We start from the raw sequence: 15,974 nt of genomic DNA on the forward strand, positions 1-15,974 counted from the left end.
TCGTGCTGCGCCAGGGTCCCGGATCCCATGCACAACCCCCGCGCGGAGAGCCCCCGCCATGTGTCGCCCATCACGGCCAGCTCTGGGACATTGGCTGGGGATGGCGGGCCGTTACGAGGAGGAATGACAACACGAAACATCTGCTCTCTGAGGCGTGTTTGCGCAAACCCGGCGTCTTGCAGGCGCGGCAACGGGCTTCACCGCTGAGGAAAGCGCGCGGGTCAGACGGCGGCCCGAGCCCCCGGGCTGTGGCTTCGGAGCTGCCCCAGCCCCGGAGTCCCGTCTGGGCTTCACAGCTTCCCCGCCGGCCGGCAGACCTGCAGCTCCTTCCGCTCGGCCCTGAGAGCCCGAGAGCACCACCCCCACATCCCCGGCCCCCAGGGCTCCTGGGACCCGCCGGCTTCTCGCTGGGCATCCCCTGCTCCTTGACAACAGGTCAGCGTGTGTCACTGGTTCCTGGGAAAAAAACAGGCTCGTGGAGTCCAAGGTGAACGAGCTTATGTTAGGACACATATGTCGTCCGGTAATGACGGGAGACCCCTCGCCGGGGTGCAAGCCCGCTAACCCTAACGACCCTGCCCCTCCTTCACCTGGGTTTCCGGGTGGCGTCTCCGCCCCCTCCGGCGGGGCCTCGCTGCACGTGCCTCGCCTGGGCCCCAAACCCCAGGACCCGCAGCGTTTCTGCCACGTGCTTCCGGCAGGGGGACACGCACAGAATCACCAGCAGCTTCGCGTCCCCTCCTTTAAAAGAAGAAGCAACGGCCTGTGAAAAGACCCAAGGGAAGCTGGGCACCGCCAGCCCCTGCCGAGCCCGCGACGAGTGGCGTGCTGGCTGGCGGCGCGGGCCTGGTGTGGGTGTGCGCTGGCGGGGTCCCCGGCCGGCTGCCTCGGCTTGCTGGACACTGGGGAGAAGGGAGAGCTGAGGGCGGACACACGGGCAGGAAAGCAACCCGCGCAGACACGGGGAGGCCACGGCAAGGGCTGCGTGTGGCCCCCGGGGGCCCCGCCGCCCTGCGCCCAGCCACGTGCGTCGGGGATCCTCTTAGAGGAAGAAGCTGTAACGTGAACACTGGATGCAGCCCGGCCTCATCCTGAGGAGAAAGCCCATCTGCGCAGAGGGAGAGGAGCCGCATGGAAAGTCTAGAACATTCTATCGCAGCTAGCCTCAGAGCGAGTGGTGCCCGGAGAAGAGCAGACTGTCCCCTCCAGTCTTGGTCTCTGTGCGGGCCTCAGCCTGGGTTTCTGGACCTGCAACCAATGCACGGCACGAGCAAGGGGACATGGGCCAGAGGCCAGCACGCTTCGTGTGTGCACGCGGGCTCAGCAGCGCGAGCCCTCCGCGTACCCGACAGGATGGGACACAGGACACGAAGAAGCCGAGCACCTACTCGGAGAGCTCGCCAGGCTTGTGCAAACCAAGCAGCCCAGTGCACGGTGACACAGTGCAGGGGACCACAGTGACCTGGGGGCCGGGACGTCCCCCACGGAGGTATGGCCAGGAAGAGCAAGGCCCCCCAGGGCAGGGCACAAGGTGGCATGGCACCCGGGCATCCTGTGGTCTGGGGCCTCTCCGGGTGGGGGACCCTCACGTTACCGAGAACGTCCTGGAGAACGCGGGTGAGCTGGCTGTTGCGGTAGGGGATGTGGTCTCTGTGCTCCGCCAGGGCCCCCAGGACGTCCGCGAGGGCCGCCAGGCTCCGGTTTATGAACGAAGTCTCCCTGAGGGCCGCTCCTGTCACTCCAGACACACCTGGGACAGCGTCAAGCCCCCATCACGTGGTCAGCACGGGCAACGAGTTCTCTGGCCACGTCAAGAAATGAACAGGGAAAGCAACACCGTCCCTTCTCAGGACGGGAGCCCTGAGTGGGGGGACCCTCGGTCCCACCAACCTTCTCCTCTGATGGCCTGCACGGCCTCGGCTGGGAGTGGCTGGTGGCGCAGAGCCCCGGAGCAGGACACAGCCGTGGCAAGACCGCGGCCCGCTGGGCGGAGCAGGGCGAGCTCGCTCGAGACGGGAAACCTGCTCAGGCCGCCCACAGCCCCGCTGGCCCCGGACGGAGGCGCCCGCTCCGGGCTTACCCGCACACTCACTGCCCGCCAGGTCCACGAGCTGCAGCTTGGCGTGCACCTGCTCCCCCGCTCGCTGGGCCCCGGGGGACCCGGGCGAGGCTCTGCCGCCCGCCGGTCGCCCCTGGAGCTGTGGTCCGAGTGACTGCCCATCCTCTGCAAGGGGTGACAGGTAGTCAGGAGTGACGTCCATGAGGCCTCCCTCAGCTTCCCGCGGCGCCGGAGAGCGAGCCTTCCTCCCGAAGGACCACACTCCGGAGGGCGCTTCCTAGGACAGAAAGCCCGGCAGGGTCTGGCCATGGGACGGGGCTTCTCTGAGTCACATAGGAACGGACAGCGTCACCCTCAAAGGCAGGCTGGTGCCCACGAGGTCCCAGGAACAGAGTGATGTTCCCGGAAGTACTCAGTGATGACGCGCATGAATACCCAAGGAGGTGAACCCCACCGTTGGCTTCCCAGCCCCCACAGAAGTCCTGGCAAAGCCCTTCCTCACTTCACCGTGGGTCTGTTTCATCAAGCGTTAATCCTAAGTGGTCTTCTTAAAGAGATTTTTTAAAATCTAAATTATATACTCACTGTGGAAAGCATAAAAAAAACACAAAAAATTACCACTCTGGTCTCCACAGCCTTCTCACCGTGGCTGGCGGCCGCCGGCTCCCTGGGCTATGCCTGCCCATGCACAGCCCCGCCCTCCCGGCAGGCGCCCGGCCCTGGGGCCATCGAGCCCAGTTCGGGGGACACAGGGTAGTCAGGCGTCTGTGCCGCGCCCACCCGCCCCCGTCCTCCCTTGCCTGGGCTGCCCTGATGGCCACGGGGTCAGGGGCGTGCCGCCCACCGGGACCGGGCGTCCGTGTGACTGCATGTGAAGTGGGCCCTAGGGCTGCCGTGCCCGGCTGGTGCACTGTGGCACCGGGACCCTGCAGAAACGCAGGTGCTCGACCCGTCCGTCCCAGCCTGGGGCTCGTGCTTTGCGAGTCCCGCAGGCCGCCCTGGGTGCCGGCCCCGTCTTCGCCGACTGGGACGCATGACCCTCGCAACATGTGCCTTGCTTTTCTTACATAACTGGCACCATTTTTTATGCTGGTCTGTGACTTTCTAATCCCAAGTCACAGTCTCCCTCACGGAGCAGGAATCCCGTGCCCAGACACAAACGCGCCTGTCCTCCGTGTTGTGTCCTGTCCAACGAAGCCGTGCCCTCCGTCCCCCCACAGCCCCGGTCCCCTCTCTTCTCAGCCCGGGTTCCAGATCCCCCGAAGGTGTGTTTGTGACCTCCAGCCCCAGGTCGCGGGCCATTTCTCCTCCATGCCCCTGCCCGGGCGCGCACGGCCACTTACCGGGGCTGCCACCGGCGGGGGCTGCGGTGACAGTGGCCGTCATCACCAGGTGGGACCTGGAAGAAGAAGCGTGCACGCGGGTGGCGCGCCGTGCCCGGAACCGCAGGCTTCCAGCAGCGAGCGCCACGAAGTCCTCCGCACTGCGCACGGGCCTGGAGGAGCACAGCGGGATGGGGGCGCCCGGGGGCGGCGAGGGACGCCCCCCCCCCCCACAGACCAAGCCGACCTACTGGAGGAAAGCAGGCTGAAGCGCGTCTTAGACAAAACAAAACAGCAAGTCAAACCCCTTCCTTGTTTGAGGCCTCACTGGCGCGTCCTCCACGGCTTTCCTCTGGAGTGGTCAGCTGGGCCCGCACTTTCCAGACCCGCATCCCTTTACGTAGTGCGGCCCCGTGGACTCCAGCAGAAGTCCGTGTCCCTGCTCTAGCCGCTGAGCCACGACAGCCACTCAGCACATCCCGCCAGCGGGACCTGGGTCGTTGCGAGTCTTAGTAGAAGCTGAGGGTTGGGTTACCCCGTGCAGGCTCACGGCTCAAGGCACCCAGTTTTCTTCAGATGCGAGAATAAGCTGCAGAAGCTTCCTGTACTGACTCTAAGAGCCCAGGACAGGCTCACCCCCCAACCTCATTAGCAAGAGGAGACTCCTCCCCCTGCCCCCTGCAGCGCCCCCAACACCCAGACGTGGATCCAGGGAACAGGTGTATCGGGCAACGCGAGGAGACTTCCTTCTTCACCACTCGGAGGTTTACTGTGCTCTCTCAAATACGGACCCGCACAAGCGGACACGAGGGCGTGTGCAGGTAACCGCGGGTCGGCGGGTGGGGGTCCGCTGTTGCGAGCCCGCTCCCTCGCCTGGAATGTGGGACAGGACCGGTCCCCCATGTTTCTCATCAGGATATTTTAAATGGTTAGTTAATGTGTCTGTTGTCATTATGATTTTAAAAAGATAATTTCTAAAGCAAGTCGAAAGATGCAGATGCGTTCTAAGGCAACACAGAGAAGCTTCCAGCGATAAACATGCCGGTCTGGCCCACGCACTGGTCTTACTCGGGGTCCTGGGGAAGCTGCCGGCCACTCAGAGAGGCCGGGCCACGGCTGAGTACTCACGCTCGGGTCGGCGGTAACACCTCCCGCTTTGTGGCCTTGGTCATCGGCACCTCCCACGGGGGCCCAGACACCGCTGGACGCCGCTCGTTGGCCAGAAGGTCCAAAATGTTGTCATTATACACTTCCACTATGGACACATCAACCTTCAGGCTCCTGGATGGGTTTTCTGAAATAAGCCTGGGGGGTGGGACACGAGAGACTCAGCCATTGTGGAACTTGGGCCGCCCGGTGAGGAAAGCTGCCGGGGAAGCGGTCTCGAGGGGGAGGCGGTCTCGTGGGGGAGGCGGTCTCGTGGGGGAGGCTACAGTCCGGCCTCGCAGCGAGACTCCCGGCGGGCGGGCACCTGGGGGCACCAGACAGCCTGCTACCACCGCGGGACGACGGCCTGTCCTCATCCAGCTGCGGGGGGCTACCGTCTTGGGAACAGCGGCTTTCTCTGAGCCGTATCTGGATCAGTGATCTCGGCCCCCAGAAAGGGCCCTTAGGATCCCAAGCCCGGGATGCAGGAAGCAGAGAGAACACGCAGCTGCCGCGCAGCCAGCCCCCGGCCCGAGGCCCCTCGCTCAGCAGAAGGCCGAAGCCAGCCGCGGCCACAGGAGGGCTCGGCACCTTTCCGGGGCCGGGTTAGCTCTGCTCCGGGGAGGACTGAGTGCAGACCCCTCCGCAGCCCGGCTCGCGCCCCGACGTCCAGCCCAGTCCTGCCGTGCCCTCCTGACAGCCCACCAGCCTCTCAGAAACAACACGTCTTGTTCCGACGCATCTGGGAAAGTGCTGTGTGCCGACCGTGGAGAGGTTTAAAAATACTGACGCTACCCACTTGGAGAAAAACCCCACAACCCCAGTGAGGGGAAGAGTGACCACCAGCGCGGCTCCTCCTGCCCACGTCGCTGCCAGCGCCTTGCCACCAAACTGCCCACACAGCCCACGGCGGCCGCCCTGTCTTCCGGGACCACTGCCTGCCTGACACGTGCACGGCAAGACCAGTCGGAGTCGGACGACAGTGCTGTCTTGTCCACAGAGAAATTCTGTGCCCGGGGCCAGGAGGCCAGTGTGGGAGGAGCGCTTCTGAGCAGACGGAACACGCGGCGTCTCATGCCAGCACGGACGGATCGAGCTTACTTAGGAGCTCCACAGAGCCCGGAATAAAATGAGCAATTAATGTCTTCCAACGACACAGTCAAGAAAACAAGAAAGTCCAAAACGAAAGAAAAATTCTCCGGTAAGAATAATTTTTGGTTCTGAGTTCGGATTTGGGTCGTCCTCTGTGCTGGGGTCTGTGGACAAGACTGAGGGTAACCGTGGGAAGAGCGAGGAGCCAGGTCAGCCGAGCTGGGGGCTGGGGGTCCCCCGCGGCTCCGGCCACCACGTGCTCAAGCCTGACCCCTGCCTGCCTTTCCGTCCCCTCTGGGAACGGCCGTGTCTTCCCAGGTCGCAAAACCTGAATTTGGAATTTCTCATCTACATAGTACCAGGGAGCTGATTTGAAGATTTTCTTCCACTCCGTTAAGTCCTCGACGAGGTCACTCGCTGGCCCGCGGGTCTCTCTGGCAGCATCGCTCGATTCCGCGGACGGCGCCGATGAAGCAGGCGCCGGGCTTCTCCTCAGCGGGCGGCCCACAGGGACAGTCACAGTGCCGTGTGGGGCATGCTCCACAGAAGCATGTGCGGGCTCCCGTGAAGCCACAGAGCGGGGAGCCCCTCGTCCCGCGCCATCGCCCGGATCCTCACGGCGTCGCTCCGGGGCTGTCGAGGGTCACGTGCTCCGTCTTCCTGGGGCATCAGCCGCCGCATGGAAGAGCCTCCTCACGTCGGTGGTAAGTGGAGATCGGCTACGAAGGGCGCGGCGTCACCGGGCTCGGAAGGGGCCAGGCGCTCTCAGGAATGAACGAGCTCGGAGCGGCAGGGCCAGTGAGGACCCCGGAGCCCAGAATGGCAGTGGCCCCCGGCCCCCCTCTCTGCGGCAGACACCGCAAGATCATCTCCACGGCTCCTGGTCTCTCGGGACCCCTCCTTCCACGTGACACCCAGCAAAGCCCAGAGCGGCAGCGGCTCTGCCGTGGCCTCCCGTGGCCGCTGCTCAGCTTCCGAGCAACGTGGCTGCTGCCAGGTGAGGTCTCCCCGGAGCAGGAGAACGTCCTCTCCTGAGCACGCCTCGGGCTCCCCCTACAGTCCCAGCCCCTTGAAATCCCGAAACAACCGAACACCTGATGGAGAGCCGTGTCCCCAGAGAGAGGGCGCTGGCACCCGGGATCCCAGCCCCGCCCCCAGGAACCCCGAGGCCTGGGCTGGCTGGCGTTGAGCCTTCCCGGGCCGAGCCGTGAGGGCGGGGGTGGCGTGCTCCCAGCGGGGAAGTCCTCCGCAGGGCTGGTGCCCGCCCCACACCCCCTCCGCCCCTCCGCCCACAGGCACACACGCGGGAGTGGGGCCCCTGCACGGCGCCCGCGTCGGCCTCACCGCCACTGAGACCTCCAGAGCGGTGGCTACACAGCACAGCCTCACCTGTCCCCACACGTGCTTCTCTGACGTAGTTAGCGGAACAAACTTGGCAAACGCATCCTCCGTGTGCACTAACACAAGGAACATTGGTTTGAAGACGCTTCAACACGTGAGGCGTGTGTGGGGTTCTTCCCACTTGTCCCGCCGCGATTCTAAGCCACGAGAAGCTCGGCAAGGAGACACAGAGACAGAACCCGAATCTGAGGGGGCGGGGGGCCTGGAACGCACCCAGCCCATCGGGAGACCTATGGCAAGAAGACACTTCTCTCGGGGGCAGAAGGATTCGCGGGACACAGCACGACGGTCGCAGAGGGAGCCCACGGCGCTTACCGAGCAGGGTGGCGCGCAGCGGCCCCCAAAGGCAGGGACGCCAGTGTCCGGGCCTAGAGCACGGAATGTCCCAGCTTTGTTCCTGGATTCCCTGGTCGCTCGGGCAGTCAAGGACACCCTGTTACTAATTTTTTCCAGGAGTAACTGTGTTGGTAAGATCACGAGAGTGCGGTGGGTGCCCTCTGGGAAGGTGTTCCCAGAACAGAAGCATCTTCAACAGGCCCGGCTCACCCTAACTTTGAAGAAGAAAACCAGATGTGTCCCCTCTTTCCAGGCCCAGGAGGCAAGGAAAGGGAATGGGGGTCTCCCTCTGTCCCCGTCCCAATCTAGAAGAAAACTTCCAAGCTCTACCCTCTCCTGACCAGGGAGGCTGTCCAGCTAGGGAGCCCTTGCAAGAAGTTTTGATTTGGGGCGCCTGGGTGGCTCAGTCGGTTCAGCATCTGCCTCTTGATCTCAGCTCAGGTCATGATTTCAGGGTCGTGAGCTCAAGACCTGGGTCGGGTCCCATGCTCAGCTGGGACTCTGCTTGAGACTCTCTCTCTCCCTCGGCCCCACAAAATAAATAAATAAAAATCTTTAAAAAGAAAAAAAAAAGCAGACTTAAAAAAAAAATGTTTTGTCTTAACGAAGAATTTCAACATAAATGTGCCATAAGAATTTCTAGTATTTGTGGTACTGAGGCCCCGAGCGTTTAAACACTGGGTTGCACGTGTTCCGGTAGGAGCGTGGGGCTGCGGGGGTGGGGGACTTTGCAAACAGCCACGCTCCGCCCCTCCCTTGCCCGTGCTGCCCGCCTCCCGCCCTCCCTGCTCAGCTCACAGCCCCTGCGTACCTGAAGAGCTCCCCAGCAGCCCTGGGCACGATGCCGAGGTCGCCGCGCTCGTCCTTAGAAAGCGGACCCAGCATGGTGTAGCTCTTCCCGCATCCGGTCTGCCCGTAAGCCAGAATGCAGACGTTGTACCTGAAACCCGACGCGGACGTCAGCACAGCCCGCAGCACGCTGGGTCCTGAGCTGCGTGCTCAGGAAGTGCTCACTCGGTCGCAGAAGTCCGTGCACCGCACCCGTCGCTCTGCGTTCCTGCTCCCTGACCCCTGCATGTCGGGCTTCCACGGGAGCTGGTTTTCGCGGGACCCCTGGGGCCGTTTGGTCACGCAGCGTCAGGCCGAACCACAGTCACCTTTACACCCCTCAACATGCTCCCGCTGGCACCTGCTTCCCCTCCGTGACTCCACATCTCCTCTGGGCACCCACGGCTGGCGCACAGGGTCCACACTGGGGTCCCCCCTGCCCCCCGCAAGACCCCTCATCCTCCCCACCCACTCCGTCAGGGCAGGGCTGGGTCACCCGACAGAGCTCATCTTGGTAAACATGGGCTGCTTCTAACACGTGTGAAACAACCCTTCCCCGGGGTTTCCCTGTCACGCATGGGACCTTGAGCGCAGCAGATGCTTCCCCCGTTACTTGTTCTTAGACTCTGTTATTCCAGGGGCTTGATGACTCCGTGTCCGCAGTCAGCCAGTATGCGCCCACGCGGTCTCCGTGACAGGCGTGCTGCCCCCCCCAAACAGCTCTGGATCATGTCACGAGGACAGGGACAGTTGCTGCCTCCCTGCATTTCCTTCCTGCTGTCTCTTCAGCCCGAAATGTCAGTGGGAAGATCGGAACATCACATCAAAAGACTATTTAAAATAGATATAGGGCGCCTGGGTGGCTCAGTGGGTTAAGCCGCTGCCTTCGGCTCAGGTCATGATCTCAGGGTCCTGGGATCGAGTCCCGCATCGGGCTCTCTGCTCAGCGGGGAGCCTGCTTCTCTCTCTCTCTCTGCCTGCTTCTCTGCCTACTTGTGATCTCTCTCCGTCAAATAAATAAATAAAATCTTTAAAAATAAATAAATAAATAAAAATAAAATAGATATAAACTTATATGATAGGATAAGCATTTACGATATAAATATATAAATGATACAAAGGTGTAACCTTGGCCGGGAAGGGACGGCTGATCCAGGCCTACAGGGGCTGAAGCCTGAGCCCTGACGCTCCCTTCCGGTCTTGGAGGGACAAGACGGTCCCCACGCAGGCCCCACCTCGAGTGTCTGATTTCATGGACGGACCTTTAATCAGAAGGATTTTTCCCCTGCGGCAGCCCCAGCAAGTCCCACGAGCAGAGGCCTGTTCCCAGGAGTGGGGCCAGTGCTCCTGCCAACCTGCCTCGCACAGCGATGGGGCGTCGCTCCAGGACCGACTGTTCCAGTCCTGCAGGAAGCCTGTCAGGGCAAAGACCGAGCCAGGACCTCCCGGCCACCGCCCTGCATTGTTGGTCTTCCGGAGCCGAGAAGTCTCAAGGTCTTCACAACAACAACCTTGCTGCGCCGCGTTCCCATCTCGCACCTTCCCTGAGGGCTTGCTGGCCGCTTCTCCAGTGGGAGCACCTTCGCCTCAGCAGAGCCAGAGCCCCTACAGGGACCTTCTGAACCCTCAGGAATGCAGAAGCCTCTTGGAGAAAGCAGCCCAGCACTTAGAATGATGCCATCTGTTTCACATTTAGGATGGAAAGGCAAGTCTGGCAAAGATCATTTAACCACTATGTCTTTTTCATTTCTGGAATCTGCTTACTTAAGAGAGGCCTACTGAAAAAAAGAAAAAAGAGCCCTCCTATCATTTTCCATGGAAGAACTTTTTTTGGCTGCCTCTAAGAGCCCCAGCACTCCAGAAGAAGGGTGTCAGGAGAAACCATGTCATTGCGGGAGGCCTGGCCCCACAGGTGGGTGCAAGGGGAGGCCCGGGGTTCCTGTGGGGACATGACCCATTGCCTCCTGTGCCTTTCAGGCCCCTGGGATGAGCTTCTGGTTGCGGGGGCCCCGTGGGCAGAACTGGGGCTATGCTGACGGCTTCTGGTCTGTGGACATTGGCTGTGGGAGCCTCTGTCGGGCCAACACCAGGACACCTTCTTCAGGCAGCTGAACGCAGGCTCCTCCGCCCAACTGGGCTTCTTTCCGGCATCCCAAGGTGGGAAGTCTTGGCGTCTAGTGTCTCAGCCACACAAACCTGGTTCCATTTGTTGCCAGGAAGCCCCGCGTGGACCCTGAGCACAGGGCGCCAGCAGCGGCTCCCACCGCGTAAAGATGTGATCTTTACTCAGAAGGAATGACCCGTGGCCTTGGGACTTGGCAGTCATGTGTCCGGAGCCAGGGGCTCTCATCCCAAAGGGCTGATGCATTCCTTGGTCCAGTGTCAACACGCAGCACAGCCTTCCTGAAAATTCTAAAATGCAGGGAGGGTCCCAGAGAGCACAAGGGCAGCTGCTCGCTGTCTTCACGTGCATGAGGACCAGCGAGTAGGAGCCCTCTGACAGCCGCTCCTCAAGTCTTGGGTGGCCCTCTTGCTGGCAGGCAGACCAACTCCCCCTCCCCCACCACTGGACAGTCATCGCTATGGGGCTATGGGTTGGCTTTAATACTGTCGCAAATGCGCCGACTCCAAGGTCACATTCTGTAACACGAGTGAGACCTACTTACAGTTCCTCGTAACTCTGATCACCGACCTTGAAGATATGTCAACTCACCCGTCCAAGAGAGACGTAAGCAGGGGGCACACATCCGCAAACACCACTTGCTGGGACTCGGCCGGACCATAAACCCTGAGACGCAGAGGGAAATGAGAGATGTACGTTAGGAGCCAAATAGGAGAAAGGAGAGCCTCACCCACCCCCATCTAAGCCTCCAGCACATCAGGATCCATCACTGCGACAGTGAGAGAGCAATCCATTCCCTTTCAGGCTAACAGGGGTTAAGAGAGACTGGAGAAATGTCTCCTCCGTCATAAAAACACAATTATGAACGCTTGCAAAGCAGAAAGAAAAAGCAAGCCAGCAAGAAGGGAAGAAAGGATACCATGTAATTATCCTGGGACTAAATTAGGTCCACTTAAGTGGGTCCAACAAGAATAATGTAAAAATCATACTCTGGGCAACACTGAGTATGTAATATTTAATTCTTATGTTCAAGCTTTCCAAAGCGGTGTTCTCCTAGACCCCGGGTTAGTTCAGCAGAATGTCCGTCCGTGTCATGGGACTGGAATGTCGGCTATGGAGACGGGAATCGCATGTTTATAAGCGCGCACAAACAGAGCTAAGTAGGAAGGAGCTTCTAAAAAGTGCAGCTCGTCGCACAATTTGAAACAAGACTAGAACGCAGCTGAAAGCAGAATTTGGGCCAGACTCCCAAATGTATGAACTAAGCATTAGTGGTCTGTTGTATTAGAGCCCATGTGCTTTGCATTTAAGCTTAGACGTCTGGACACTGGCACCAAATATTCCTTCTTCCATTTTCAGAATGTCTCATCGTGGCCAATGGACCCAGAGTATCTCCAGAAGCAGCAGTAATTTTGAGCATATAAAATGACTGTGCCTGATCAGGAAGGCATTTGGAGCAAGTGGTATGGTGCTGAGCTCTTGAATCTTTTTTTTAAAGATTTATTTACTTATTACTTTAGAGAGAGAGCAGGGAGGGGTGCAGGAGCAGAGGGGGAGAGAGAGAGAATCCCAAGCAAGCTCTGCGCTCAGCAGAACCTCCACTGAATGCGGGACTTGATCCCACGACCCAGAGATCACAACCTCAGCTAAAACCAAAAGTCAGACACTGAACCTACTGAGCCACCCAGGGGGCCCCTTGAATCTTTTTTTTTTTTTTTATTTGATTTATTTATTTGACAGAGAGAGATCACAAGCAGGCAGAAACACAGGCAGAGAGATGAGAAGCAGGCTCCCTCCGGAGCAGAGCGCCTGATGGGGGCTCGATTTCAGGACCCTGAGATCATGACCTGAGCCAAAGGCAGAGGCTTAACCCACTGAGCCCCCCAGGGACCCCTTGAATCTTTTTTTTTTTTTTTAACTTATCGCAGAATTCCCCGTGGCAGGCTACTTGGCGCAAGCCTGCAGCCCCACACTTGGAGCCTGTGGAAGCTGACCTAGCAAATGTTTCAGTACGTATCTGAAAAGAATGAAGACTCTTCCGAAAAACATCATGATGGTATTTACCATTACCACATTTTAAAGAATTAATGGTTATTCCTTAACATCATCCCCCAAAGTCAGTCTGGGTTCTCTGATATTTCTCCAGTTCTCCAGTAAGCTCACTTTTCCTGTTGGTTTTTAAAACTCATGATTCAAACAAGGCATCCCCATGGTCACTGGCCCAATGTCTTCTGCAGCTCGAGTCCACTGCAGGGGTCAGCAGACTTTTCCTAATTAGTAAGTAGTTTAGGTTTGGTGAGCATCTTACTTAAACACTCAGGTCTTTCCCACCAACATGAAGCCAAGGTCAAAGGTGCTACCACCTATACTTTGTAACATTGTATCAAGTCATTGCTCAGGAACATAGCAGCTGGACACAATGAAGCATCTGCTTACATAAGATGGGGGGGGAGGGGCTGCCAAGCCTGCGCCCGCAGCACCTGCGGGAGCCGAGACAAATGCAGAATTAGACCCAACTACACCTGGCTTGTAGGATAAAGAAGGCATCTCAGATTATTGGGGAAAAGCTTGTTTCACTAAGTGTTGTGGCTATACCTGCGGAGGCACATGGAAAAAGGTGAAATCATTCCATTCCTAAGACATTAATAATTCTAAAATACATCCCAGGGGAACCTGGGTGGCTCAGTGGGTTAAGCCTCTGCCTTCGGCTCAGGTCATGATCCCAGGGTCCTGGGATCGAGCCCCGCATCGGGCTCTCTGCTCAGCGGGGAGCCTGCTTCCCCCTCTCTCTCTGCCTGCCTCTCTGCCTAGTTGTGATCTCTGTCTGTCAAATAAATAAATAAAATCTTTAAAAATAAAATAAAATAAAATAAAATAAAATAAAATAAAATACATCCCAAACAGATCACAAGTTTAATGTAAAAATTAAACCATAGGAGGGGTGCCAGGGTGGCTCAGTTGGCAAAGCGTCTGCCGTCGGCTCAGGTTATGACCTCAGGGTCCTGGGATCCAACCCCCCATCGGGCTCCCTGCTCGGTGGGGAGTCTACTTCTCCCTCTGACCCTCGCCATTCTCATGTTCTCTCTCTCTCTCATTCTCTCTTTCAAATAAATAAACAAAATCTTTTAAAAAAAAGAAATACTTGTTAAAAAATAAAAAATAAACCACAGGATTACTAGAAGATGTGGGTCTATTTTTCTCTAATCTGGTGGCTTTTGTAACTGTAATTAAGTTAAAGGGGAAAAAGCTTTGGTGTAGCTAAGAGATTTCAGAAAAAAAAAATACAAATAACAAACTTGGGAAAAGACTTGTAACTTAAATCACAGATAAAAGATCACTAACCCTAATATATGGAAGTGCTCCTAAAAATAAAGAAGAGAAAGGCCAATCCTCTCTGTGTTGAACTTTAACATTTCCTTCTGTTTAGGAATATGCTCCTTATGTCTCTCCTGACATTGGAAACCACTTCTCTGTCTTTGAAGAAGAGCGTCTAGAGACTCGAGTGCTCCCAGAGAAGGACTGTGCGTGCCTCTCTGCTGCCAGTAAGGACGTCCAGCCCCGCGAGAGAAGCCAGGCGCGGTGACATTTTGGCCATGGAGGGCGTGGCCCCAGGAGCCAGCGTGGCCCATCGGGAAGGCCAGGCCGAGTGGGGGGCCTTCATTCCGCACAGCCAGCACCCTCCCCTGGCTCCAGCCTACCCCCAGCGTCCCTGCAGGCATCCAGGGGTCTCTGAGCTCTTCTCCTTTCTCTGTGCCTTGGACTGTTTTGTGTCCTGGTTAACTGAGCTGTCAGCACCCGGTTCGGAGGCCCCTGGCTCCGCCTGCATGTCTGGGAGCTCGGGGAAGCCTCAAACTCGTGACCAGGGGAGTCAACACGAACATGTGGCAGGTCCACGACGGCATAAACGCGTGTAAGGAGGGAAGGCAGCCAGGGGTCCTCCGGCCACTCAATACGTAAACTAGACTTGAGACAATAAAATTACTTATTATTTTTCTTAGGGCATTTTGGGACAATGGCTATTACTTTTAGTTTGCCATTTTAACAAGTAATAATATATTTTTATTCTTCTTGGGAGGCAGCAAGTATCCTCTGACTCTGGGACAATTCATGCTTTTCCTAATGAGCAAGGAGTGTGTTTTCCTTTGATGCACAAAGTAGGGGTTAAATACTGAGCGGTTGAGATTTCCTTTCAGAACTGAAATAAAATATCTGGCATCTATTAGTTCCACAAAAGCTATTAGTTTCAAAAACAGCTTTATGAAGGGACACAGTCCTGGTACCAAAACAGTATTTCCCCAGAATAAATGCCTATGGAGATTTAAATTTAAGTTCTTGCTTCCTAACTTAGATGTATAGTGACTTGTGCATACTCCTTCATTTATGTTTTTAAGATTTTATTTTTATTATTTATTTGACAGAGGGAGACGCAAAGAGAAAAGGAACACAAGCAGGGGGAGAGGGAGAGGAAGAGGCAGGTTTCCTCCTGAGCAGAGAGCCCGATGTGGGGTTCGATCCCAGGACCCTGGGACCGCAACCTGAGCCGAAGGCAAATGTCTAATGACTGAGCCACCCAGGTGCCTCCTTCATTTCTTTTTTTGTCCGAACACCACAATCGAGATCTTCCCCTTCAGTCCGAACCCCAGCCTGTGTGACCGCTGGTGCAGAGCCTCCCAAGAACCCTGGTGTCTAAGGGAGGTGTGGCCACATCTCTTCCCCACGCCCCAAAACAAGGTCCTGGTGTCGGCCGGCCCACGCCCCAGTGCCCTTGCCAGCCCTTCTCGGTTCCTACAGGTGGCAGCTGGCGTCAGAGGAGGACCCGGACTTCATTCCAGGAAGGTGTGTGACCCCTGGGCGTTGGTCCCGTCACCTGTGGCCCCTGCCCAGCTTTTCCTGAGAAGGTCGGGAGGCATGGCCACCTCCCCCCTTCCACACACCCCTAACATCGAAGACACAGAACCAGAAACGCTGTACAGGACACAGCCGGGAAGGACAGAGGAAGAGGAATGTTCGGCTGCAGGAGGAGAGGCTGCCGAGCGGCGGAGAAGCTGGAGCTGCCCTGCTGGGTGGCAGAGGGAAGGTGCGGGGGGACCCCAGGCTGGGCCCGTCCTCAGGAGGGGACACACACAGGGACGGGGAGCCCAGGCCCTCCGCAGGGGTGAGGCCCAAAGGGCAGATCCTGATAAACAGATGGTAGAGACTGTGCTGCATGCTCTTGATGGGCTGGGGGGTCCCCCAGGAGGAACCACAGCCGCAAACCCGCAGACCCTGTGACTGTGGACCATGGCCCCGGGGTGGGGAAAGCCAAACCGGAGCAGTTCCATAAAGACAGGGTCTGAGCATGGGGATTCCCTCCCAGCCTGGCCCCCCGAGACTGGCTGGTCTCAGGGTGAGAGGCCTGTGCTCCCTGGAGGCCCCCCCACTCCACTCCTGTAAATGGAAGCCCTTCTCCGCTCCTGGGGGGCTGGCACCACTCGAGGCCAGAGGCCTGCTGGGCCACAGCTGCGGCCCTGTGCTGGGAATCCCTTCTCTGGCCGGACCAGCCCTCTGGGGAGAGTCACTTCCTACCAAGTCTGGATGTGTTCATCTGCTCCTGGTCAGTGGCGGTGGACGCCAGGGGACGGTGGGAACAGCTCCCAGCACGGAGGGAAGCACCGTGTTGAGCCCCTTG

General features: G+C 58.1%; 1 protein-coding gene and 1 long non-coding RNA gene across 6 annotated transcripts in view; one reads left to right on the forward strand and one right to left on the reverse strand.

The window, feature by feature from the left end:
• Nucleotides 1-352: 352 nt before the first annotated feature.
• The window catches only part of KIF25 (kinesin family member 25), a 43,405-nt gene continuing 27,783 nt past the window's right edge, over nt 353-15,974 (reverse strand). For 3 of the 5 annotated variants that reach the window (XM_032338472.1, XM_032338473.1, XM_032338474.1), the window contains 6 exons: nt 10,898-10,972; nt 8,168-8,296; nt 4,510-4,686; nt 3,403-3,554; nt 2,081-2,224; nt 1,210-1,750 (listed from right to left, as the gene is read on the reverse strand). In XM_032338472.1, the coding sequence (XP_032194363.1) occupies nt 1,230-1,750; nt 2,081-2,224; nt 3,403-3,554; nt 4,510-4,686; nt 8,168-8,296; nt 10,898-10,972 (1,198 nt within the window). In that variant the 3' untranslated portion in view covers nt 1,210-1,229. Of the gene's footprint in view, nt 457-590; nt 742-1,209; nt 1,751-2,080; nt 2,225-3,402; nt 3,555-4,509; nt 4,687-8,167; nt 8,297-10,897; nt 10,973-15,974 lie in introns of those variants that run through there. The other 2 variants (XM_032338477.1, XM_032338475.1) reach the window with 2 other exon arrangements.
• LOC116587947 lies at nt 9,275-14,616 on the forward strand. The gene is made up of 3 exons (XR_004284705.1): nt 9,275-10,341; nt 11,666-11,769; nt 13,734-14,616. It is a non-coding gene; the product is annotated as an uncharacterized LOC116587947 (long non-coding RNA).

The sequence above is a fragment of the Mustela erminea genome, chromosome 4 (genome assembly GCF_009829155.1).
Source record: "Mustela erminea isolate mMusErm1 chromosome 4, mMusErm1.Pri, whole genome shotgun sequence".
Lineage (NCBI taxonomy): Eukaryota > Metazoa > Chordata > Mammalia > Carnivora > Mustelidae > Mustela > Mustela erminea.